At 40.1% G+C, this 27,245-nt stretch overlaps 1 protein-coding gene across 4 annotated transcripts; it reads right to left on the bottom strand.

Moving 5' to 3' along the window:
• Window positions 1–1,181: 1,181 nt before the first annotated feature.
• LOC6573244 (protein tramtrack, beta isoform) lies at window positions 1,182–25,916 on the bottom strand. Of its 4 annotated transcripts, none has more exons than XM_032728165.2 (6): window positions 25,024–25,916; window positions 10,733–11,061; window positions 10,087–10,626; window positions 9,788–9,892; window positions 9,609–9,693; window positions 1,182–4,588 (listed from the first exon to the last, which is right to left on the bottom strand). In XM_032728165.2, exons 2-6 carry the CDS (start codon window positions 10,874–10,876, stop codon window positions 2,970–2,972), a joined length of 2,493 nt encoding a protein of 830 aa, XP_032584056.1. In that variant the 5' UTR covers window positions 10,877–11,061; window positions 25,024–25,916; the 3' UTR covers window positions 1,182–2,969. The 4 variants fall into 4 exon arrangements, with proteins under 4 accessions (XP_032584056.1, XP_032584054.1, XP_032584058.1 ...); XM_032728163.2 differs by lacking the exon at window positions 25,024–25,916 and adding an exon at window positions 13,673–13,973; XM_032728167.2 differs by lacking the exon at window positions 25,024–25,916 and adding an exon at window positions 13,126–13,332.
• Window positions 25,917–27,245: the final 1,329 nt, after the last annotated feature.

The following is a 27,245-nucleotide window of genomic DNA, read 5'->3' as shown; positions in this document are numbered from 1 at the left end:
TGGATCATTGCAACCTATTGAAGATGAACAGCACAAATTCTTGCAAATATACTTCATGGGCAATATGGAAGAGCAACTTGATCGGCGCCAAGAAATCAACACTGCGATGAAAAGAGCAATTCTCCAAGATTTGCAGCAAATGCTTCATGAACATCATGCATTGGTCAAGTTGTTCAAGACCGCTTTAGAGCGCATGCCAAGAGATGACTATAAAATAGTAATCAGAGCAGATAAAAGACCAGCTGGAACACATGAACGCACATTTAATGCTCCAACAATCGATGAAGTGGCAATCCTGATTGTTGGTGAAAGCTTGGAAGCACGCGATATTGTGCTTACACGACGCAGTGCTGCGCAACTACAAAGAATATCTGAAACGCACCGTTCATATGACGCTTTACAATACCCGCTGATGTTTTGGCAAGGAGACGATGGATATCACTTTAATATCAAAATGATAAATCCATTGAATGGTAAGATCAATCATTGTTTTCATTTTAACTTTATATATACATTTTATTCTGTTTGCTTTTGGTACACAAAAAAAGTTATCACTCTTAATTTAGTAGAGAGTAGCTGTAAGAGTCGTAAACCTATTAGGGGCTCTAAAATACAATTTTTACTGCATTTGTTTCAGGTGAGGAAACTGGCAAGAAGGTTAGTTCTATGAATTATTACGCATATCGTTTGATGATTCGTGAAAATTCTGACAATTATTTGTTGCGATTTCGTCGACTGTTTCAACAATACTGCGTTGACATGTACGTGAAAATCGAAACGGAGCGCCTGACTTTCATCCGTTTGACTATTTGTGGCCTCAATCTAGAAAATGCGTGTTTTTCTCATGGTCAATTGTACGTGGCATGCTCACGTGTTGGCAAACCATCCGCATTATTTGTTCTTGCACCTGACCAAAAAACGAAGAATGTCGTTTCGTGCTTGAATGAAAATCTGATTAATAAATTAATTAGAGTGTATCCCAACCTGAACAACATACCTTTTAATCATTTTTTACCTAGAAATAAGGGTAGGGCAATGCAACGCTTGCTGGGACTGCTAGTACTCTAATATTTTGTTATCCTTTTTTTTTATATAATTTTTTTTAAAATTATAATTGACATATGCATGAAAAAGGGAATATTAAACAAAATTAATAATAATTTAAATAAAACAAATTGTAATTTATAAATTGTATAAAATCTATTTATTGAGCGCACTGACAGTTTAAGTCGTAATGATTGCTTTAAGTAAATGTATATTTATATATATGTATATACATATATCGAAAAAATACATAATATGAAATGCTGAGTACTTTGTTTTTCTTTTTTGTGCGTACAATTTGTGTGAAGTGTAAGACACTAAGGCAATCAACTGAGTAACAGCGTGTTGGTGATTTAGTATCCATTGCTGAGCTTAAGTAAGAATATCAGTTATTTTTCACTGGAAGTCCGTTGCGCATTTCGAGAATGCCTTAGAAACGAGTTATACATACATACACTATATAGTAACTAGACAAAATATGCTACATATATATATATACTACACTTAGGAGCTAAAAAGTCTGCTAGAGCATAATTAAGTAGTCGTTAATTAAGTTTACATTTACATGGGTTGGACAGGCCAGACTCCACATAGTTATAATTTTCATTATGATTTCATTTTTGTTGTTTTTTTTTTTCTTTTGATAATTGCACAATTAGCCAATTCAGTGGGGTTTGCGGTTTCTTGTGTTACCAATAGACCACACATGCCCATTATTCTAAGGTCTTTGAGTATTCGAACGTAATACTATGTACAACAATATAAAAATAAGAGACTAAACAAAATACAGTTCAACAAAATCACACAAGACATAAACAAAAAATGAAAAGAACAAAAAATAACGTAACGAGTGGAAAGAAGCGAGTAAATTTAGTTGTTGGCTCCTTAAGCACACTCTCGGCTGCCTGCTTAAGGCGTGGTAAGTTCACTTGAATAAAAGCTTTCGGTAATCTTATATAGTGAGTGGATTAATGATTGCTTCACTATAACAACTAAATTCACTCGTTCACCATAAGGCAATCAACTCGTAGCTTCTTCACAATGAATAAGTTTAAACAGAGTTCAAAGTAAATTCAGTCGAGCCTTGCCACTTGCCTTAAGATACAGATAAGCCAATTGTAATAATTTAAATCAGAGCTAAATCAAAGTTATAGATGTTTAGGAGGCAGTGGATATTAAGAAATTTTCTACTAGTTAATCAGTTGCATTTGGACTTAATACTAAATAATTATTAAGTACATAATATCTTTAATAACTAAATCGTAAGGCTTTTTTATGGACGGAACCTTGTTGAGCTTATTGCTATTTTTGTAAATATTTATTGCTTAACTAAAGAAATTTAGCTATCTGATGTGCACTAAAGGTCCTTAAGGATTGGTATTAATTATTAACTATAACTGCATCTATATGTATAATTGTATAGTATATATCTAATTATAGATTTTATGCGTTTGAGTTCGTTTTGAGTTCTGACCAGGGGCGTATGCTGAATATTGTTCTAGGAAAGCTCGCCTAAGTAAATGCATACATGTCATATTGCATATCGTATATGATATTGTTAAATGATTAATTGATTTTTAAATATTCCTTTGATTCCCCTTTCTGCCTACGCCCCTGCTTCTGACAATTGCTTAGCTTTAAGTATTTTAGTATTTTACAGTTGTGTGTTTTGTTTAAGGCACGCTCTATTTTCTCTCACTCTCACTTTATCTCATCTCTTCTAGTCTCTTACTTCTGTCTCTTTATCTGCTACTCCCTCTTCTACATCTATATCTCCTTGCTCATTTCTGTTACTCTCTCGTCGGTCCTCTTTCTCTTTCTCTGTCTTTCTATCTTCCTCTCTACTGGCTCATCGTCTTCCTCTCATTGTCATTCGCCCGGTTTCTCTTTCTCTCATTATTTTACTTTCCCTCTTCCTACCTCTCTCAGTTGACACCTGTTGGCACTGGCGTCAGGCTTTTACCCTCGCCCCCCACTCCGTACATGGCTGGCGGTGAGGGCGATGGCGATGGCGAGATTTGTATTTCATTTTTGATGATGACGTCATGCTGCAAACTGAGCATTGCGGCCGCTGCTGTTGTGGGCGTGGCAGGTGCTGAATAGGCGGTTAGCTGTTGTTCCGTTTCCGGTTGCTCCTGCTTGACATCAGGCAGCAACAGCAGCTGCTCCTGTTCCAATTGTTGTTGTTGTTGCTGCTCCAACTGTTGTTGCTGCTGCTCGAGTTGTTGCTGTTGCTCGAGCTGTTGTTGCTGCTCGAGTTGTTGCTGCTGCTCGAGTTGTTGCTGCTGTTGCTGGTAGATTGTTGAGTGCATGTCGCCCGCTGTTGCCGCAGAGATCAGATACTTGAGCGGACTGAACCCGCCGATGTCCTTGGGCGGCGTGAAATTCTCGTGCGTCATCTTCAGATGGTTCTTCATCTTGTCCGGCCGGGAGAACTCCTTGCAGCACACCGGGCAGGGGAACACCTTGCGGTGCTTGCCTTCGTGATAGAGAAACGCGTGACGCTGAAAACTGTATTTGTTCTTGAAGGTCTTTTGCATGTTCTCCTTGGCACATTCGGTGCAGCGATAGACGCCCTCAACCACGCTCGCATACCGAAACAGATCCAAGCCCCGCACCGACATTTCCGTCAGATGCTCGGCCTGATCGTCGATCGTCGATTGGGCCTTGCGTCGCACACGTCGTCGTTGGATGGGCCGCTTGGCCGTGCCGGAGGCGCGCGATCGTGGCGGACTGCGCTCAATGGTGGGCAGCGGCTCCTCAAAGGATTCATGTGCGGGCGTATAGCCGGGCAGGCCGGCATTCTCGTCGGCTAGCGTTAACAGCTCATGATCCGTTTCATCGCTCTTATCCGCCACACAAAGCAATTCGAGATCTTCATCCGCATAACTAGGCTCGGCCGGGGGCGGCGTTGTGGGCGGCTGTAGAGGTTGCTGTTGCGCCTGTGATTGCTGCCCCTGATAAAAGTCCGACTTGAGCAGCGGATTGCCCGTGGCAGCCATGTGCAGCAGCAGCTGCTGATGTAGACTGGAATTGTTATTGTTGTTACTGCTATTGCTGTTGTTGTTGTTGTTGCCGCTGTTGCTGCTGGACGCCTGCTGCGCTTGACGCTCTGCAGCATTTGCCAGCGACTGCAACGCGCTGCAACTGTTCTCCTGCTCGTTGGGCTCTTCGATGGAGGCTGCTGGCAGCGCCAGCGACACCAACGTATCCGGATCCTTGGGGCCACCACGCAGCTGCTGCTTGAGCAGTGAGTTGCTATTGCTATTGCTATTGTTGTTGTTACTGTTGCTGTTGTTGTGCAGCGCTTTTGACTGTAACTGTAACTGTGACTGGGATTGTGACTGAGACTGTGACTGCGACTGCGAATGTGACTGATTGCTGGTATTAATAGGACGTATCTTCAAGCCCAATATGGTAGGCAGGTGCAAGGGTGCCGAGCCGCCCATGTCGCAGGATTCCCGTGCAGATGGCGACGTCTCTGTCGTCGTCCCGATTTGGGTGGATGTCGAACCAAACAAACGCTGCGAGAGCTCAGGCGTGGCTATAAAATCCAATAAGACATTATATATTTATATTAATTAAATATTAACTAGTATGTGATTGAAATCATATTAAGTTAGGGTATTCCATATATGTAACTACGTAACTATGCATGTAAATCTTGGCTATTGATGCTGATCAGATATATATAGATATTATTTTATGGTATTGCTTACAACCTTTGACGTATAATTTGAGTACATTTTATACTCTTTGATTGTTTTATAAGATAGGAAAAAAAACCATTCAATAAGAAAAATGTGCCAAAATTAATATCAATTCATATTTTCATATATTTTAATTTGTTTATCAAACAAGTCATCGATTTTATTCGATAAAAATAAATTAAAATATTAATTTTAAAAACTAAAAATAAAACGCAAACAATTTGTTTCTTTTACAGAACTGTTTAGTTGTTGTTGTTGTGTGTGTGTATTTTATTTCTCTTCACATTTGTCAATTAATCGATATATAATAATAATAATCATTTTTCGTATTTCGTAATAAAATATAACAAAATGTATTTTTTTAATGAATAATATTGCGTGATTTACTAATATTGATTAATTTTACAAGCTTAATTGTTGTTCAATTAATTGATTTATTTATGCAATTTTTGCACTATATATATATCCATATATAGTTCAGATATTCTTTAGCCTTTAAACAAATTGTGTTTAATTTAATTATTTATGTTTATTTTTTATTTTTCCTTTGTTTTCTTTGGACATCAAAAGCATGACTGTTTAATTATAATATAATAATAATATTATGGAAGGTCTGATAATAATTATTAATAGTAGTAATAGTACAAAATAAGAGTTTTTCGAGTTGGAAATTGATTTGTTAAGATTTGTTGGGGAAAGTTCCTCATTATTTTCTTTTGATGTGGGCCAAAAAAACAAACATATATTTGTATACAAAACGTGAACTAAAATTAAAAGTTAAAATATAAATACATACAATATATATATATGTGAATATATATGTATATATTACTGTTATAATGCCAAAAGATATATAGATATATATGTATGTGTGTGTATTGTTGGGTTAGCCATAGTTATTGAATTGGTGGAAAGAGGTTTACGTTAACTTAACTAAATTGCACTAGCTAACACTAAATAAAGAATTAAAAACAAATTATTATTTAATAAATTATAATGCTTTTCTTTTAAATTATTTATTACATTTTTATTTTTTATTTTATTTTTTGATGCTAACAAAAATTGGAGCTGTTTTTCATTTACTTTTTGTTAATGTTTTGCAATGCAACAAATTCAAATCAAATTCAATTTTCTTTTCTCTTTGCTTTTTCAACTTTTTCAAGTTTTATGTTTTTGTTTTTTTTTTTTTTTTTTTTTTTTTTTTTTTTTTTTTTTATGGAGATCGTGTTCATATTTTGCTGCTATTTTGTTGAATTAACTTGATTTTGTATTTGTTTTTGCATTAAATTTGTATTTGTTTTTTATTTTTATTTTCTGCTTTTGCTTCATTTCTTTGGCGATAATTTAAGCCTCCGAGATATACAACATAAATTTTAATTGTTTTTGTTTTTTAAAGTAATAATAGATAGATAAATTATTTGCATAGTTGGTCTTTAGACTACGTTAGTTAGATATTGTTTTTGTTTGTTTGTTTGTTTTTTTTTTCTTTTGCTTTTTTGTTATAAACGTAAACATAAACATAATATTTAATCAGTAATTATTATGTTATATAAAATATATATATTTTTTTGTTTCTGTTTATAAGCATTTAATGCAGCTCACACCAAACCCAAGCGAAACATTTGCAATCTTTCACCTCGAGTCTGTGCGGCTGGCTTTTACAGATTCCTTTCCGAATTGGATTGGGCTGCTATATAGCGTTACCAATCTATATAGTTTTCTTTTTTCTTTCAACTAGCTTCATTTGAAGGCAACAAGGTAGATCTGTGCAGAGCCTCGCAGCTCGCACGATTCACACATATTTATATAAACATTTAAACGTAGAACATTATGTTTAGTATATAGATATATAAATGTATATAAATATACGTATATACAAACGCATGTTGTATATATAAATTAATTAATAGATCTATAGCTACGCATACCAAAGTTATATATAATTAAATATGTTTACATATATATACATACATACATGCATATATATATTTTTTAGTTTAGCGTTTGTCATTAACTAAAATATAGTTCATTTAATTTAAATATAATATTTTTTTTAGTTTTTATATGCTTGATAAGGCCGCTGCGGTGCTGCATTCATTAAAAAAATAATATATATATATATATATATTTTTTTTTTTTTGCTGTTTACATTAGTTTAATTAAAAATATTACATATAAAATATATATTTATACCTTTTTTTTTTTTTTTTGATTAACTGCTATTTTTTTTAGATAATGTTTAAACTAATTTGAAAATAATTGCACAACAAAAGATCGAATAAAAAAAAATTTTAAAAGAAAAGTTTATATCTATATAGATATATACATATATATTTTTATACATACATATATATCTTATATATAGAGAAAGTGGAAAAAATAACATTTCAACAGAGAAAACTTCATGCTGTCAAGTTTAAATAACTAAAAAACAAAAATTAACAAATCTGCAATGTTGAAAGGCCTCTCTGTCTATACACATTTATATACCATTTATATAGTATATAAGATATTTTCCTTCTCTGATTCCGCTACGATAAAGCACATAAGGCACATTTAGCGCCTGGCGCTTGCCCTTGACTTTTACATATTTTTCACATTTTTTGATTGTTTTGATTTTGGAATTTGCGGCTGTCTCTATATATATATATTTTATGTGTGGGAGATTACTGCGCCGCTGCAGCAGCCGCTGCCGCTGCTGCGGTTGCCAGCGGCCCCAATGAACCGCTCGACGATGACGTCGACGACGATGATGAGGTGGATAACGCATTATTAGTCGCTGTCAGGGATTGATTCGAGTTCTGTGCACTCAAATCGGGCGGCGCGGCCGTATTGCCCGCTGCCACACCCAGCGATTGATTGGCCAAACTAGCCGCCGCCACATTGGCCAGGGCTGTTGACGGATTCTCAATCTTGTGTATGATCTTCACATGCGCCGTCATATTGTCCTTGCGCGTGAACTCCTTGAAGCAGAACGGACACGGATAGACCTTAACGTTGCGCTTGTGCGATGTCACGTAATGCCGGCAAAAGTTGCTAATGTGCGTATATACCCGAGAGCAGACTTTACAGCGATACGTATGCTCGCCCTCTTTGGTACAGTAGTCGCGCACCGAACCCTCCGACTCGCCCTCGCCCACATTACTGCTGAGATTGAGTTTGGTTTTTACGGCGGGCGTAACGCCCACACCGCCGCTGCCGCTGCTTAGATTCGGCGTACTGCCTCCGAGTAGCTCCGATTTGGGCTTGAAGCCATCGTTGCTATTGTACAGATCCAGATATTCCTGTCCGGCAGCATAGGCAGTCTTAACGACATCGCCATTCTGTTGCTGCTTGAGCTTAGGTCGCTTCTGCGCACGCGGCTTGGACGAGGACGACGAGGCGGGCGATACCAGCGGCGTAGATGCAGCATTCACCTTACCAATGGGCGTCAGCTTCGGAATGCTAACCATGGACTTGCCACCGCTGGCAATGCCCACAATATTCAGCTTCAGACCGCCGCCACCAACAGCTGCTGCTGTGGCCGCCAATGCCGATTCCGCCTGATGTTTGCGCTGTGCTGCAATGAGGAATGCCTGCTGTCTTGCCTGCTCATTGAGATGCTGATTGTCCGTGGAGCTGTTCTGATCCTGCGTTGGTGAACTGTCCGTCAAAGGATTGTATTTGAATTCCACGGGCTCATCGTATTCATCCAACATCAGTTGTGGCTCCATATATGAGGTATCCATGCCATCGCCATCGCTATCGTTTCCATCTAAAAATCAATTAGAAATGTGATTTAGTTAATTAATGCTGTAAAGCGTGCATGAGTGTGTGTGTAGAGTATGCAAAAGAAAGGCAAAAACACAAATGGAACAAGTTTCAAATCGGTTCGGAAAAGCTATAGGGATTTTCAAGCCATATTTCAAAGCACTAGCAACGCGTTACGCTCGACGAGAAAAAAAACGAAAAAGATTTTTCATCAATTTTCTTTTCCATTTTCCTTAAAATTTTGCAGCATTTTTTGTTGCGCTCTTCTTTCTGCTTTAGTTTTGGATGTCTTTCAAAAAACGTTTTTCTTTTCTGTTTGTGATTTTTCGCTTTTGGTTTTAACGCGGATTTTCATGAGTTTTTCAATTTATATTTTTTCTGATCTTTCTTTTTTTAAATATTTATTTCAAGCGTCGGCCTTAAATCCCTGTGAGCTTCAACCCGATTTTTCAACTTGACTAAACTTTTTCTTTTTCATCTTCTTGTTTTCTGCATTTGTGCATTTGCATTTCTTTGGCATCGTTGTTGTTGTTGCATTGGATACACTCACCTGGCGAAATGCGAAACTCAGCAAATGCGCGTCAAAACGAATGCGTAAACACACTACAATTGCAATTAAATATTTTGCAATTTTTTTTTTTTTTTTTTTTTTATTTTAAAAAACAAGTTTCTCACTTTTATTGGTACACAAAAGTAAACCCGACGCGAATTTTTTTTCTTCGTTTTTGTTATTTTTCCTTTTCTATTTGAAATGCGTAAATCCCTTTTAGCTTTTCCGATAACACAATTCGAAATTTATGCAAATGAGTTTTTCGAAATGTTATTCGAATGTTTTTCGAAAACGAATAACGTTCATTTTCTATTAAATTTTTGTGCTGTTTTCTGATTTTTCTTGTTTGTGATCATTATTGACTTTGTTAAAAATTAATATACTCTGCTTAAAGACTATAAATTTGTTATATTTTTTGATTGATTGTCTGATTGATGGTGTAGTTGTTTCTTAGTGCTAGCAAAGTAAATGTTTAGCTTAGACTATTTTGAAATGAATTGTTCGTTTCACAAAAATGAAATGCAAATGATGAATTGAAAACATTCTCGACTCACCGGAAGTGCTGTTGTCGTCTTGCTGTGCCATGCGCTGATCTTTCCCGCTCTTTGATCTCTTTGTGGGCAACGAGTCGCGGCTTTCCTGCAAGTTGTTTCAAGTCGCGAGATTAAAAAACAATCTTTAACGCGACCAAAGAGAAGAGAACGAGAGCGCGAGAGAGTAGGGTCAAACTTACATTCAGTTCATCGTGGTGAGCAGATTCTTGTTGGTTGTCATCGGAGCCATCATCATTGCCGGAGTAGGAGTCATTACACAATTTTCCATTGCCCATATCGGAATCCTATTGATAAATCAAATTTACAACTTAGTAGTGCTTATAAAAAGTGAACTTATTTACCAAATCGAAACCATCCATATACAAAGATTAGACTAATGTAAATTATATCTACTCAACCTAATTTTACAATTTAAGGAGCTCAAATTATGATTGGTACAGGCTATTTATGCTTCGATATCTCCTCTTGGTCTACTTACATTCATACCGCCCTCACGTTCGTATTCGTCGTAGTCGTTGCCTGTGCCATTGGAGCTGCCCGAGAGCTTGCGAGGTCTGCCCCGTTTGCGTTTGGGCATCAGCGCTGTGCTCAGCAGCGATGTTTGCTGTAGCTGCTGTTGTTGTTGCTGCTGCTGTTGTTGCTGCTGCTGCTGCTGTTGCGTGGCTGCCTGCAAGGCGGCCGCTGCAGCATTGGCGGCCAACACATTGGACTGTTGCTTGCGCTGCTGCGGCACCAGGTACGGCTGTATGCGCTGCAATTGGGGCGGCGCCGGGGCGGTTTCCGCTGAGGTGGGTTTGTCATCGTTGACCTCGGTGAGGCCCTTGATGCGCAGACTTTCGGCGACACGCAAAAAGGCGGTTAGGCGTTCCTGATCGACAGACACCTCGCCCCGATACATAAAGTCCAGCAGGGATTTCATATCCGAATAGGGCACATCTTTCAATATGACAATCGGATGCTTTTCCGGATGATTCACAAACAGTGCATTGAAATATGGACTGCAGGCGGATAGCACCATCTGTCAAATTAGATAAAGAGACAGAGGAAGAGGGAAAGAGAGAGCGAAGCATACTAAGTTTTAGTATCGAAGTATGTCAATTTATTTATCGCATATGTCTACTTACCTTGTGTGCCTTCAGGTATTGACCCTCGACGGCCAGCGTCACATCTGTGAAGGTCTCAGCGTGCAGCAGCTGATCGAAGACGGATAACAGATTGCTCTGATGATTATTCCAGCGCAAACAAAATCGTTGAGATGCCATCTTCATTTGGAAGCCGTTTTGTGTGGATTTTAATTTTACAGTTACGTCAATTGGGCGTTGGAAATATGCTCGTAGATGGGCCTATGCCGTTCGCATATGTGTTGCATGCAATGTTTATATTAAAAAATATCCTTGACGTCCTTTTTAGTTTTAATAGTTCCTTAACATTTTGACGTGGTTATCAAAGAAAGCTGTAAAGGAAATAGAATTATAGAAACAAGTTATTAGCATTGTTGTTTCACTAACTAAGCAGAACAATGAACATGAACATAATTAATTATTTATCAATCGAATTATTTATGAATATTCCTCTTTATTTAGAGCATTCCCACAAATTTGCTCCATCAAGTCAGCTTTCGCTTTCCTTCCCCGGTCTCCAAGTCTAAATATGACAAAAGGATTGGAAAATGGAAATTGAGTTTGAGATAGTGGGGAAGGGCAGCATTGGGGCAGGGGTTGAGCCACAATGAGCTATAGCTCGGAGCTCGACGCTTCGTCACTCGTCGCTCATAAATTAAATGCAAACCAAATTTAATTTAACAGACGACCCGCCAGGTCAAATAGACAGCAAAGGTCCGAATATTATGCAGGCAGTGCGACTGTAAAGCAGGCAAGCAAGCAGGCCGGCAGGCAGGAAAAAAAGCTAAATGAGGAAATCTAAATGGAAATTTCAAATGTTTCAAATGGGCAAATTACAACAATAACAATAAGAACAACCGCGACGACAACAGCAACAATAACACACCCACACAGTTGTACACATATACACGCACGCACCGATCACATCGCGGAGCGAGAGCCTCTCTGTGTCTGCGTGTGTGTGTTTTATGTCTGCGACTCGCTTTGCCTGTCAACTCAACCCAGTAGAACAGACGTGCATGCAAAAGGCACAGGGAAATTCACATGCATACACAGGGGAAATAGTATATAACAACCTTTCCCCACAATTTAAATTCTACTATAACATACTTTTCCGTATTTTCAGTATAGTGACCATTTTGTAAAAAGCATTTGTTTAAAACTACATTTACATTATATTTATAATTTTTATATCCAACCAAAAAAAAATAATTTTATTTACTTATTGCTCTGCTACACTATTCTTCAAGGATATTTGCATTCTAGATTTTGATAATTATTTTTATTTAGGCTATTTGGCTCGTGTGGGACAACAACTGTTATAGACGGCGCGTGCATGTACATATTTTCGTGTTTGTGTGTCAGTGAGATTGTATGTAGACTTGAAAACTTGCCAAAGGGTGTGGAAGCTTAGAGAAGCAAATTAAAACGAACACAGCAGAGAAACACACACACACAAACACAGTCAAATAAGCACACGTACACGTACACAGCTTTAGCAGCAGGCACGTAAATTGTGTAAAGGAGAATGAGCAAAAGTTTACACAGCAGCAAAAGTCATTAAATTTTCGAGTAGTTCGAAACGGGCATAAGAAAATCTTGGTAGAACGCTCCAGATCCAGCATATCCAAGTATATATGGAGAACACGCACACACTCTCACACATTGACAAATATTGTTCATGGCACTTATCACTTGATTCATTTTGCCTTTTTTTCTTCTTTTTTCTGTGCTATCGTTGAAACTCCTTAGCATGCTCACACACACACACACACACACACATCGTCTAGCTGCCTTCCTTCCCTCTTGCACTTGTTGCTTATGTTTGCCAACGCTCGCTCTTATCTTATCGCACGACTCTGCTTTGTACACTTAATTTAAAATCATTAATTTTACAATTTCACTTGCTGTCTAATTATTACACACATGCCTTTCGTTTTTCGATTTTGTTTATGCTTTGCCTCTTGCTCTTTTACTTTTTATATTTCGTTTTTTGTTAGTGCAATATTCGTAGTAATTGTTATTGTTTCGTAGTGCACTTGTCGAAATTAATTGAATGGGCCGTACGTCACTCAAACCGAAATCTACTCTCAGAGAGCGCAAGAGCAAGCATTGGACACTTGCCGCATATTTCTACATAAATATATTGCCGCTCTCTTTGAGACACATGAGCACACAAGCGAACGTCGGCAGAGAGCTTTTAAAGTTCCAATAGCAGCTTTTGCAGCAGTAAAAAATTTTTGCTTTGCTGATCTAGCGCAGTGGCATTAATAAATAGTTTTTGTTTGTGCGCTCACCACATACTTGCATAGTTCTTCTTTTTTTTTATTATTATTTATAAATTTTGTTGATTTGTTGTAATATTTATAAAGAACCAAAACAATCGAACTGCTTACTGTATGCACAATGGTATTTATTTAGTTTGTTTAACCGAGATAGATTTTAAGTTATGTTTGCCGCTGACACGTCCTCACTTGAGCAGGCCTCACGAGCGAATGAGCAAGTCAAAACGAATAAAGTGAACAAGTCAAAGTCCTCGCGCAGGAAGCCGACTGCGCAGCCCCGACACGCACGCACGCACACACAGTTACACTCACACTCGCATACAATCAGGCACACAAAAACACACGGACACACACACACGCAGGCGCACACGAATAGGGACCATGATAAGCGTTCGTTTGCTAAGGGGTGGGAGGCGGGCCTGCGGAGATCACTTTACATGCGCTTATTTTTACACCCCCTTGCAATGGCAGCAGCAACACACACATGCACAATCATGACAACATTTATTTACGCATACATAGACTCATGCATATGCATGCATGAGTATTTTCAGGCATTTTTGGGACATGCGCGACTTTTGAAACAATTTCAATGGGGGGCGGTTGGCAAAATCATTTTCACATGTTTCACAATTATTTCTTATTTTCTTATATGCACCTTTCTTTGCTGTTTCCCGTTAACTGCTGACGCCTGCTGTTTTTCCTTTTGCTTAACTTTTACTTTTTGTTTTTGCACGTTTTTTTGTTTAATTTTAACTTTGCAACAATCGCTTGTTTTTCTTGTCGTTGCCCGAATTTTTCAAATGGAAATTTTCACAATCCAGTGCGAGTGAGATAGATAGAGTGGGAGAGGGGGCGCGTCGACCGAACGAACGAACGAACGAAACGCAATGAAAAACCTCTTTGCCGCCAAATTCGTCCGTCTCGCTTGACACCAATACACTGACTGAACGATCCTCGGCTCCTAAACGACGAGCCAAGCGACGGCCGAGGCCTCTGCTGCTGTCGCCGCCGTTGCTGTTGCTTCTTCTTCTTCGTCTACGTGCCTGCTTATTAGCTTCTTGCTACACACACGCACGCACACAGAGATACACGCACACACACTTGGACAGCAATCCTACATCCGTCGGCCGCAGTCATTGATGTGCGCCAGCTGCGCAGCTAGCGGCGCAGTCAACGTTACGCTCTCACAAAAGGAACGAACAGTTGATGGCCGAATCCCCAAGTCTCCAAAACGACGCTCTCTTGTGCTCTTGCTGTCTATAACTCTACACTCGTGTTGTTTTCGCTCGCTCGCTCGGTCGCTCGCGCAGTCGGACGTCGATTCGCTGCTTGCGCCTTTGACTTTTTGAATTTTTAATTTCCCTTGCACGCGATGGGGCCTGCGAGAGGGGGAAGACGAGAAGGAGGAAGAGGAGGTGGGGACGGACGAACGGACGTGCCAACAACGTTGACGAAACGGGGTTATAACGAAAAACATGATGGAAAAGAAAAAGCTAGAAACAACATTGGGTGCCGCACCGCAGCAGCCGCTTATGTCGCTCTACCTCTCCCGCTCTCGCTCTTACTCTCTCTCGCTCACTCTGTGTGGCTGTAAATGTAAGGGCAATAGGCGGCACTTGGGTTGGGCGGCTGTCGGGCTGCTCTGGGGTTGGGCTGCAGTCGCTGCCATTGCCTTTGGTTTTTCCAACAGTGTGTGAGTGTGTATGTGTGGTTGGCTTGGCTTGGCTTTTGCGGCAATTGGAAAACATGTGGAAACTTGAGCCAGCGACGCAGGCCTCATACAACAACAAATTTAATTGTCTTTGTGTTAGTGTGCATGTGTGTGTGCATTTGAAGGAGCGTTTGTGTGTAGGCGCTGGTGTTGGTGCGGCATTACGTAAGCAACTGTAAATTCTACAAGTGAAGCGTACAGGCGAATGACGAATTTTCAAATTGGAATCCTATAAGCGCTGCGCAATTGGATTGTTTTTGTTCTATTTTATTTGTACTTACATATATTTTTCTTATTTGCGGCTAGCAATTTTCAGGCTGCCAAATGTTTTACCTCTCTCTTTCTCTAAGCTTATCCTACACACCTACATACATACATACATATGTACATACGTTCTGCGGCTGCGGCTGCTGCTGGCTGTTGTTGCTATTGTTTTTGTCGATTCTACACTCTTTAGGCGTAACGGAACCCGCCGCTGCCCTTGCCTAATGCTCTTACAACGGAAGCGAGTGCTTTGCCTAATAGGCTCTCTCTCGCATACAGGCACACCTAGGTGAAGATCCATGCACACAAACACGCAGCGCCCCAACCCAGGTGAAATAGCAACAAATACAGCGAACTGCATGATCAAGTGTGTGTCTGTGTGTGTGTGTTTATATATATGTACACACAGACGTACAACAACAACAAGGTAGCCACTGAATCGTAAATTCCTGTTGCTGGCTCAGCTCAGCTCTCTGCCGACGTCGCTACCGCTCTGCCGCTAGTGCTGTTGTTGTTTGCCTTGCCCTATTGCGTGTTGTCGGTTGGTTTTGTTGTTGTTGCTGTTGATGTTGATTTTTTTTGCAGTCTGTTTAATTTTTTTTCTACTTTTGAGTTGTTGTTTTTATGGTGGAGCTCTACCACGAACGATCGCAACCCATTGTTACTATATTTTTTTTTATCGTTGTTCTACTTAGTCGCTGATCTAATGTCTGTTTGTGAGCTGTGTGTGTATGTAAATGTAAGCGCTGTAACTTCCCCATAAAATGTTTTTGTTTCACATACTAAATAAAGCCTTTCTTTGTGTGTAGATTTTTAAGAGCTGGGTTAGGCCTTTAAGAGCAATATGCCCATTAATGACTTTAATTAATTTCCCTTCAATATAGATATTTCCCCGCAGCCAACAACAGTTGGTTCTATGTGGTCAGGCTTCGCAACGTGTTACTCAATATCTTAAGCCAAAAACTAGGTTGATGCTCTAGCTGCTGTTACTGTTGTTGTTGTTGTTGCTCTATTGCTCTTTTTACTGTGGGGGCTGCTGCTGCGTGACACTTGGGACACACATGGCCCACACAGCCTCGCATCGCCCCCACAATCAAAAGCCGATCAGTGTTGCGAGGCAGCTCAGCCTGCGATTGTGACCGCTCCGTCATGGAGCTTGCGCTGCTCTCTAATGTGCCTGTGTGCGTGAGTGAGAGAGAAAGAGAGTGAGCGAGAGAAAGAGAGCACGCTGCGTTGGCTCTCAGGGTCTGTTTGATTTCCTACAGTGCTGTTGGCTGTGTAAACAAAATAAAACAGGAATGGGCTAGACACGACTATGAGTTGCTCTGTATTAAGTATTATTAAAATTTTAATATATCAAGTTTATAATAACTATAATAATAAGAATGTGCTAGGCTGAGAGTCACCCTATCTAATAGTTATGTTAATTATAATATGAGTTATCAGATTTAAGAGCTATTAAAATTTTAATTTATTAAATTTATATTCATTAGAAACCCTTTTTTGCGTTAGCTTATTAACATTTTAATTAATTTGTCCGTTTAAACGATTATTGCAATTCGAGCAGAACAATATACCATTTGTTTAAAGTTTTCTTTGTGCACAGGGTATTGAAAAAAAAAAAACAACGAGTGAATGAGTTGGCTGTGCGCGACAAAAGCATTAGACGAACATGTCCATATCCATATACATATATACAAATACATATGTGTTTGTATGTGTGTGGCAGCCAACTGTTGATGACTGCGGCAACTGACTAACTGGCAGGGTTCTGCTGTCGTTGCCGCTGCCGCTGGCGCTGCTGCCGTCACGCGGAACAGGTATCGCAGGTTGGCACCAAACACATGTACCGCCAGCCTGCCCGCCTGCCAGCAGCGCCCTCTCCACCCCCTTCAGCTGGGCCCAACGAACAACTGCTTCAAGCTACGACGATCGTTTCGTCTCGTCTCGACGTCGACATCGCTGCCGTTGTGGCCCGCTAACCGCCAACTGTTTCTGGCTCTGGTTCCTCTGTTGCTCTATGATTTTCTAATGCTTCCTCCACCCAGCGCTCCTCCAGCGACAATTTGTTGACTGATTGTGTGAGCCGTTTGGCTCATAAAAGCACACTCACACACACACGCGCGCACAGACGTTAATTTGTTTTCTTCTCGTCTTCGTTTCGTTTTCTAACGTCGACGTTCGTCATAAAGTCCCGTTGTTGTTGTTGGTGTCGTCGGTTTTTAGCTCATTCGCGTTGGCTTTGGTGCGCAAGTGTAGAAATTCCTTTGCACGTAGGCAAAGTGGAAACAACAACAACAATGCCAAATCACAAAAAAGCTTGGCTCAAAACAACAATAAGAGAAAAAAGGTCGCCACGTAAGCAGCAGCAACAGCAGCCCCCATTTACATACACATATTCATATGCATATGTGTGTGTGTGGACATGTGGGCTGTCCAATCCCATAGCCACATAAGAAACACATGTACATACATATGTAGACATAGAAACATACCTAAATACATACATACATATTTTGTGTAGACTTACATTCATACAAAACAAAGTCCTAAGCTCCGCACTGTAGCAAAGCTCTAAGCGCTGTCCAATGGGCTGCAACTGTCATTGAAATGTAACTGAGCCTCCGTATGCGTGGGCACACACAAACACAAACACACGCACACATGCTTGTATATGAATTGGAGAAATTTAATAATAGACACCAAAAACATAGCAGAGATCAGCGCAACGATGTCGCACAGTGGTCACTGCCCCAATAAAGGGAACGAAGAAAAGGTGGGCACGATTGTAAATTCCTTGGAGGGAAATTTTTGTGAATGTAGAAGGTCGAGAAAAGTGAGCATGGGACGACTAACAAATACACTGCCCACAAATATTCACCTGTTATTCATATACACATATCAATGAACATCAGATAATATTTGATAAATACGTTGCTTTCTTTTATATCTATGTATCTAAATATATTTCGGCACATTCTTTTTCTTTCTTAGAGTTTTTATATTATCTATGTTTATCTGAAAGTTAATTGCATTTAGCTTTATCTTTACACTGAACGTTATCTTTGCTAATTCAATTTCTGTATATGCATTGTAAATTTTCTTGTCAAATATTTTACGTTTCGGGCCCATTGTCCGTCCCTTAGAAGGTGCTTTTATGTGAAGGTGTTTTTTATGCCGGTGTCATTTGCGGAGGAGTTGCACAGACAACCAACACTGATACCCCTTGGGCCCATCAAACTGGCGCTCGTCTAGGTCCGAGCCCATAACAAGGGGGCGTGGCGTATGGGATGAATCGTCTCAAGTGTTGTAAACAACAAAAGCAAAAAACAGAAACAGAAACTCGTTACACTAGAGGAGAGGCTGCTGTCGCTTGAGTGGGTCGCCACACGGCGATCGGCAACTGGATCGTTGACTGAAGCTGTTGACTGATTTGTTAGCCGTTGTTGGCCAACTATGCCCGAGGTATGCCAATAGCGAGGCTCGATTACAAAATGCATGATCTATGTACATGGATGCACTGTAAACAAATTGTTGCTTAAATATTTATATTTTTAGATATATAAAAAAAAAAAAAAATTCAAATGTGACCAAATAACAAATATTATTTACAAATATATTTTACATCAATTTCAAATCAAATATTAATAAATTACTTATAATAATGATAATTTTATATATAATTTGAAGCTTGAAAAAAGTATGTATAAATAAAATTATACTTTAATTGAATTTCAAATTGAATATTAACTATTTAAATTTTATTTCAAATTTTTAAATTTATAATTCAAAACAACAAATATTCAATAAGGTCACATATTTTTTACAGTGCATGCTTTTTATGGTTGTATATTCGCTGACATTTTGTCAACCATAAAATGTAGACATATTCACACACACACAGTAGACACATACAGTTAAGAGAAGGGCGCTTCGTCTTCTCGCAGGCAGTTGCCTCAACAGCTCTTCTTCTTTTAACTCCATGTAGCCTGTCAGGTATGTATGTATATTGATCTATGATCTATGAGTTGTTTTTGTGGCAGCTTCACGCCTCGGCCCACACAGCTGCAGTCAGCTACCCTTTCCCCTCCCTCTGCCCAAGTGCCTAGAGAGCTTCTATTTTCTTTTTCTATCTTTTTTTATGGTGTTGTCCTTAATTTAGACATGGAAATGCGGGTCAGCCATTCGCTATGCGTTTATCACACAGAGTGGCAGAGTGGGAGAAAGAGAGAGGAGGGACAGGCAGAAATAGAAGGCTACAAACGTTTGACATAGTTCGGCAAACACAGCACACTAAACAAGCGTTAAATATTCGAGAAAGATCGTGGCTGATTAATGTTATCATTAATATAATTATTATGGTACAAATAACAGTGCATGAAATGTTAAATTGCTCAGGCTGTTATGCTTTGCTGTTAAATAACATTAGCTGTTAAATAGCATTTGCTCTGCTTAGGAAATTCTAATGTAGGAGAGAGGGTCATGTGTGTGTATGTGCGTATTTCAGTGAAATCACATTTTTGTGGTTTTCTTCACCCAAAGTGTTGCTGATAACGCGCGCTTCAAGGAATCAATCATACATACAGACATACAAGTACACTTAGAGAGTGGCAGAGAGTAAGAGAGTCGCGCACATGTATTGCTTACATTCATGCACGACTGATATGGACATGCAAGATAAAAGCGCTGTTCGCCAATTGCAGCGAAATTTTCAATTGAATTTAGCAAGAAAAGGCTTCTTTGCTAGGAGCCGAAGAGCGTGTGATCAGCCGAAGCTTCCTGCACTGCGATTAGTATTGATAGCAACTGGTCAGAGCGAAAGTGAACTAAGTTTTTTTTGGAGAGCGTGAGAGAGCACACCGGAAAGCGACATATTTAATTACATACATAAACCCATACATATGTACCTACATATATACCATGTATATGTATGTATGTATGTACATATATTTTTTGGGATTGCCAATGACGCAAAGCTGCCCACACACAAAATTTAACGACTGTGTGTGTATGTGTGCGTGTCGCTTCCTTGCGTTATGCATGGCAATTAGAAATGTATATTTATAAAAAATCTGACCCAAATACTGCGTCCAGCAAGAAATCCTCAGGAAAGCAAACAGATGTGTAACTGCAAGCGCATACCCACACACAGCAGCGCAAACATTTCAGCATTGGTATGTAGAATTCAATATATCCACCCGCACCACCCATCTGTGAACGAAGCGAACGCGGCGAACATGAGGATCGTACGGTACGGTAAAAACAACAAAAACAGCAAACAAAAAAACGGCAGAGACAGACTATTGAAATAAAAGCACGCAGCAGCAACGTTCGCTGCTTTCTCTTCGTGCGCTGGGGTTGGCGCTGGGGGCGAATTGACGACGCGTCGTCGCTTTGCTTCGTTCTCGCTGCCTGCGTGCATATTTTGTGTGTTCTCCTTATTGCTCTCCTGGCGCGTTTGCGTAAGTGAGCGTGTGTGTGTGCCTGTATGTTTGTGTGCTGTCGACGTTTGGCCCCTTGATAAAATTGTGTATGCCAGCCGTTCGCTGCTCTGCTCCACCTTAGCTGCAGCCGCAGTCGCAGCAACAGTTGCGCGCTCAATTAAGCTTATCGCGCACTGTGCGTACATATGTGTATGTATGTATGCATGTGTTTGTATGTGTATGTATTGCTGCCTGTGCCTGTTGTGTGCTGGGATACTTGCGCTTAGTGCTTTTTTGAGGTACTTTTCTCTTGTTCGCGCTCCTTGACGACTGAGGAAAAATATATTTGCTTGCTATTCAGTTTGTCTGCCTGCCAGTCTCTGCATATGAGTGTGTGTTGGTGTCGTGTGCAAAAGGCAGCGACGCAGCGTTAAAAATCCTCTTTGAGAGGATTAAATATACATACAACAAACAGCTTTTGCTTATTGTCATGTGCTCTTTGCTTTGTGCGTGTCGCACAGTGTCACACAAATGCTTTGCTTGGCATGAATACCAAAATAGTCAAGCATCCTAATTGACATTACGCTCGTCAACCACTGTGAATGGCTAGTTGCCTTTCTTCCTCCACCTCAGCCTACTCAGCTGTCAGTGTTCCATAAACGGACAATGTCCCCTGGCCAGAGCTTAAGGGTAGCAGCAGCAGAGGCAGCGACATCGACAGCGACGCTTTCAATTACATTTCATTTGCATTTCGTAGCTGCTTATTTTTATACATATGTGTGTGTGCATGTTTATTTTTGCTGATGTTGCCTTTATTTCTGCACACTCACACACACATGCATAAGTCCTCAGTGCTTTTCGTCGTTGCTTTAACCAATCGCATGCAAAATAGGAAACGATTTTTTGCCTGGCCACAACTGGGCGAATACTTGACGCGGACATTGGACATTGAGCTGCGCTGGCGACGTTGGCAGCGACGTCAGCGGCGTTAATTGAATTAAAGCGCTTACAAAATAAATAGGCTGCAGACGGATGTGCAAAACTCATGTACTTTCTCGCTCGCACTCCCGCACACATTTTGTCTTTCTCTCTCTCTCTCTCTGCTTCTATGAGCATAAGCTTTGATTATTCGCATGTTGAAATCCTTTCGGCAGACGTTGCATATTTTTCTTCATATAACTTTTGGCCCACTTCCTTTGCTCAAAAAGAGAAAAAAAGCGAAGAGGCAGCAGAAAAATTTGTAGAAATTCGAAAATGTTGCTATCACTTCGCTTGCTTTTTGCTACATTCTTTTCAGTTCGAAGCTTTACTTTTGTTGTTGTTGTTGCTGTTGTTATTGTTGTTTTTGCTCAATTGCAAAACATATTTTGGTCACTGACCTTTTCTTTTATTTTGCCTGCTTTTGGACAGTATTTTGTTGTTGTTGTGTTCCACTTTTTAAATTCCGCTGCTGCTGCTTCTGTTGCTGCTGGATTCGTTGTTGCAGCTTTTCCTTGTGGCGAGCTGCTGTTGAGCAACTGTTAACTTGAGGGTTAATAACGCGCTCAAACAATTGCATAAAACCTTTAAAAAATCATACGTATGCATGTATGTGGATGTGTGTATGATGCACTGCTTGAGATAAAAGCGCAGCACGTCAAGTGATAAAAATCAGAAGCGTATTCAGCAACAACAATGCAAAAGTAACTAAAGAATTCAGCCGAAAGGCAAAAGAAAAAAGAAGAAGAATAAGTAAAAGCAATAAGCAGCAACGAATGGCAGAGCGCATTGTCAATAATTTGTTGTTTTTTATTTTTGGGAATTTTTTGCACTCTGTTGAGTGCATTTCTTTAGGAAGGAGCTTTACAGCTGTGTTGGCTTAAATAACCAGAAGAGAGAAAGAGAGAAAGAGAGAGAGAGAGAGAAAACAATAACTAAAGGAGAAACAGAAATGAATAATGTATTGATTGTTATTTATAAATATATTCAGGAAATTGTAGTCAAAAAATCGCTGCGTAACTAGGTACAAGTTTCTCAAAGCGCAAGAGTAGGATGTGACAGGAGAGATGAAAACATCCGTATATGTGGGTGTGTATATGTAAATGGTATTCAACAAAAAGTCCATGTCGTCAGAAAAAACCCAAGAGCGCAGAGCAACAGAGCATTTGATAGAGTAGATTGTGTTTGGCTTTTGTTTCAGTTTACAGTTGTCGTGCATGTGTTTTGTTTTTATTTATATTTTGGTTTTTGTTTTTATATTTTTGTGCTACTGCATTAGGCAGCTAAACAGTAGCAAGCGCTAAAAAGTGTTAGTCATGTTGACGCGTCTGTGCTCAGCGCTCTCTTTTTAATTGCTCCGCGATCGCCGGCTGAACAACAGTTATAATTTGAGAATAATTTTGTTGTTGCGCGTGTGCTGAGCGCAAAGTGTGCGCTGCTAAAAAGCTTTGCAAGAGACACAGATTGTGTGAAAGAGAAAAAAAGAAATAGAGACGAAAAGAGCGAACACGACGCTATTATTGTTTTTGCTGCTGCCACTGCTGCTGCTGCTCTGTTTCATTAACAAAACAACAGCAATATTTATGTGTGATTAGCTGTGCGGTTATTGTTGTTGTTGCTGTTTAAGTTGGTTTCCTTAGCGCACACTGCATGCACACATACAAACATGAAATCAGTGTGTGACTGTGTGCTTGTTGGTGTGAAGTGGGTTAAGCTGACAAAAAGCAACTGGAGATTGGAGATTGGGATTTGAGTTTTTTTTTTCTACAACTTTAATGTGATTTGCATAATTTGTATTTGCTGACTCTGTGTGTGTGTGTGGTCCGCACAGGTGTTGTAGCTAGTCGTGCGCCAGGGTTGCCATAACGCCGCAGCGGAAGTGACGACGACGTCGACGCCGCGCTGCGACTACGACCGAGGCTGCTGGGAACTGCAATGGGAGCTTTCATTGCATAGTGTGTGAGAGACAGAAGGAGAGAGAATGACAGAGCTGTAGATCTATACATATACGCATGTATTTATGCTGCGCAACTCATAGTTCGCCTGCTCTCTCACTCACACACATACGTTTGCTTAGTTCATTCAGAAATTACGCAGTGCTGTTGTTAATATACCCTGTATTCATGTGCAACGAATTGCTAAGAGCAAATAATTTTAAATAAAATTTTATAGGTTAGTGAATAAACGCTTAAAGAGCTTTTATCTCTGAATAATTTGAAATAAATACAATATTTTTCTAATAAATAATACCTTGTATAGGGAATCGTATAGTCAGTCACTTGGCTAGAATAATTGCTTTAGCTATTGTCTATACACACATGGACTCACAGGCCCAAGCAATGGAATGTGTCAGCCCAACCAACTACTGCACGCGAATCGGGGATCTACTATTAGAGGCCCACCCTCCCCTCTGCCCTGTCCCTGCCTCCACTGCCCCACTTCTCTCTGCTTTTTTGTAGCGCAAAAGGGGTGCGGCCTAGCTGACTGTTTGACGATTGACGAATGGGGCTGGGAATTGCGATCCGATTCGGATCCGATTCAGATCCGATTTGGATCGTTGTTTGGGTTTGTTGTGCAGCGGCGAATTGGAAAACAAAAAGGAAATGGGAGACGGAAAATGAGAAAGATCACTGAAGCAAAACCGAATAGCAACAACAACAAACCAATTTGTATCTATGTATCTATGTATCTGTCTATCTACATAGCTATATAGTATGTACAGCTACTTGATTTGCAGTACGAGATACAATATGCCCGACTGCCTTCACTGTGCATTCACAATGGATGCATGAAACGAGGCTTGGATTATTATCCAAGCTAAGCAATATTATTATATTTTTATTATAAAGCTAGGAGACTATGCTGAGAATATCTTTCTTTTAAAAAACTTGAAAATAAAAATAAAATGAACTATGAGTTTCCTTATTGTTCCAAAATATGTATATCACATGTATTCCTGAATATATAATTTAATATATTCTTAAAAAGCATATTTATTTAGCTATACACGCTAAGCTGGTATTAAAAAAGTTAAAAAGAGAAGTTAGCTAATGTAAAAAATCAATTGTTATTCACATAACGTTAAAGTATTCATTATTTGTTTTTAAATCTTTGAGATTTTGTTGTTTGTGCTCATTAACTTTTCTCTTGGAATAAACCAAAATATTACTCTCAAAAAATTCTCCAAGCCTTTGATTCTATAATGGTTCATATATATCTGCTAATAGATACTTATAGATAATTATGTTTATTATAAATATTTAATATAATTTATCATATCATAATAAATCATCTGTCACATATCAAATGTTCACAGTTTCGCACAAAGATTTCATTTTAATAGGTATAATTCGAGATACAAGCAAATGAGTGTTTATAGAAATTCTAGGAAATACAAAATAAGTCAGCGATCCACAAGTTGGAGACCTGTTGGAAAGGAAAAAAAGTGTGGGGAGCTATCGGCAGCGGAGAGGGTGAGAAGTTTCGTTGGTCGCGACATGTTGCTGACGTTTTTACTGTTACATATTCATTCAATTTGCAAATGCAAATGCAATCAAATAGACATGAATACATGTACATAAATACATACATATGCATGTAATGTTTTGTTGCAACTTCTTCAGCACTTACCGTTTCTTGACAGCTGTATTAATCCGCTGCTGGTTGTCTTTAATTTGTTGTTGCGTTGGAAAGTTTATTTTGTTTTTGTTTTTGCGTTTTTTTTTTCGATAATTTTTGTTTTGCTTTGCTGAATAACTGTAAGCACACACACTTGAGGCACTGTTTCAGATTTCGGATTTCTGCTATTCGCCGTTATTCTTGATCGTATAATTCGTCGTTATTCTTTTGTTATTCCAAAAAGGCAGAGTCAGGCGAGAGTTGCAACAGTTGTGAATAGGTTGAAAACGGAATTGAAAATAACTCAATACACAATTCACAGCTGAGCTGAGCAATTGCCGCGTGCAAGCAACGGCGGCGCACGAATCTCCAATCAGAACTGAAACGTAGGGATGTCGACGCAGACGCCGTTGCCGTGTTGTCGTTGTCCCTGAATGTTAATGTTTGTTGCTGTTGCTGTCGCTGCCGCTGCCAGCGTCGCGACGTCGGGCACGAACGAGAGCACGATCACGAAAAACCGAACTGTGAGCGGACAGGGCGGCAGAATTGGGTTGTCGGTTAGGAGAGGAGCGGCGGCTGGGCGAAAGAGTTGGTTGGAGCCGATGAGGCTGCGCCTTAGTATGCGTGTGTGTAGAGTAGAAACGAGCGTGTGTGTATGTGTGTGTTGTCTGTTTGTGGGTTTCGAGGGGCTGCCACGACGACGAACACACGCGCCTGTTTTACGACGTTTGCTGGTGTTGGTATCGATGTCGTCGCCGTTGGGTGGATAATAATATCGTCGTCTACGCTCTGCTCCCGTTTCGTGTTTTGTAATGGCGGCTTTCAAATGTGATAAATGGCCGTGTATGTGTGTGAAGCCGAGTCGCAGCCTTCGTGTGCGCTAGAAACCGAAATGAAAAAAAAAAAACGTTAAGTGGGATGTTGACGGACGCGGACGAGCGGATGAAATGGAATGAGCGTTTGAATTGGCTTGGCGGCCAGCAAAACCAACCAAAGTGCTAAAACGCCGCAGTCGGCCCAGAGCAGATAACGACTGAAACAGAGAGAGAAAGAGAGAGCGCAAGCGAACAGCCAGAAACTTGACATTTTGACTTGGCGCTCACTAATACGAAGACAGTGTGCGGCGAGCAGAGCAGCAGCAACAGTCGCCGCTGCGTTGGCGCTCTTTTTAGGCGTTCGCCCTTTACGCTCTTGACTCACTCGCTCTCTCGTTTCTTTCGTGCTCTCTCTCTTTGGCTGCCTGATAAGCGCATGTCGAAATCAAGTGAGCACTGGTCTGCTGCAGCGCATGCTCTCCACTTGGGCTTCCTTTTGCTCATTCGTCGCTGTGACCTGTCACTGCTGCTCTGCGCACTGCTCCAACCCAGGTACTTTAGTGCTGTAGTTGCTTCAGCGTATTACGAAATATGACAACAATGCAGTTTTCGTGGCTGCGCGTTTGCTCGTCCTCGTTTCGCTCTGTCGCCGTCGACGCGACGTTGCTTCTGCAACTTGGGCTAGCAGTTATTGCATGCTCAGCATAAAGCTGCGCTCTCAATACTGCACTCTCACGCCGCTCTCCCACTCACTCACGCTCTTCGCAAGTGGGTGGCTCTTAGCTTACGCTGCTCTGTTTGTTTATTTCTCCTCGCATCACTTGCAAATCGATTGCATCTTGATGAAGTCTTTTTTTGTTGTTATTTTTTCATTTCATTTTTTTTGCTCGGCAATCTGCACTATAAATAGTAACAGGGAAATTTTCTAACGCGGAACATTCCGCTACATCTATTTTATAAATGCCATCCCAAAGAAAACGGGTTTTCGATCAGAACGCGTGCCTCGCTCGCTAGCGCGCGTCTCATTGAAACCGAAATGAAAATCACTTTTCCCCGCTTCACACTTGAGCTTAATTTTATGTGCATACCAATTTTACAAACGGGGGAACCCTACGCCCCATTTCAGTCGGGGCTGCAATTAATGGTATTTATTATAATGGTATTTCAATATTTAAATACTGGGGCGGTACCCAGCCTCAGAGAGAGCTCACAGCCTTAGATAACGCAAGGATCATTAACGTATCGTTAATCAAAATGCCCAGCAAATTCCCTCGGGCATTCTCGTTCGATACCATGTATCCATTACAAATTAGATGAAAAAGGGTATGAGAGTTTATATATTAGGTGGAGGGGGACTCAAGTTCATTGAAATGTCGCAACATATTGGGAACTTTAAGATTAAGGATTATATGTATTTTA

The sequence above is a fragment of the Drosophila mojavensis genome, unplaced genomic scaffold (genome assembly GCF_018153725.1).
Source record: "Drosophila mojavensis isolate 15081-1352.22 unplaced genomic scaffold, ASM1815372v1 contig_16, whole genome shotgun sequence".
NCBI lineage: Eukaryota > Metazoa > Arthropoda > Insecta > Diptera > Drosophilidae > Drosophila > Drosophila mojavensis.
The sequence above is the reverse complement of the archived record's forward strand: the minus strand, read 5'-3'. Positions and strand labels throughout refer to the sequence as shown.

Coding starts and splice junctions, on each gene's coding strand:
- LOC6573244 (XM_032728165.2), bottom strand. CDS start 10,876: ATGAAGATGGCATCTCAACGATTTTGTTTGCGCTGGAATAATCATCAG. Junction 10,627..10,732: donor AATACCTGAAGGCACACAAG/GTAAGTAGACAT, acceptor CTAATTTGACAG/ATGGTGCTATCCGCCTGCAG. Junction 9,893..10,086: donor AACGTGAGGGCGGTATGAAT/GTAAGTAGACCA, acceptor ATTTATCAATAG/GATTCCGATATGGGCAATGG.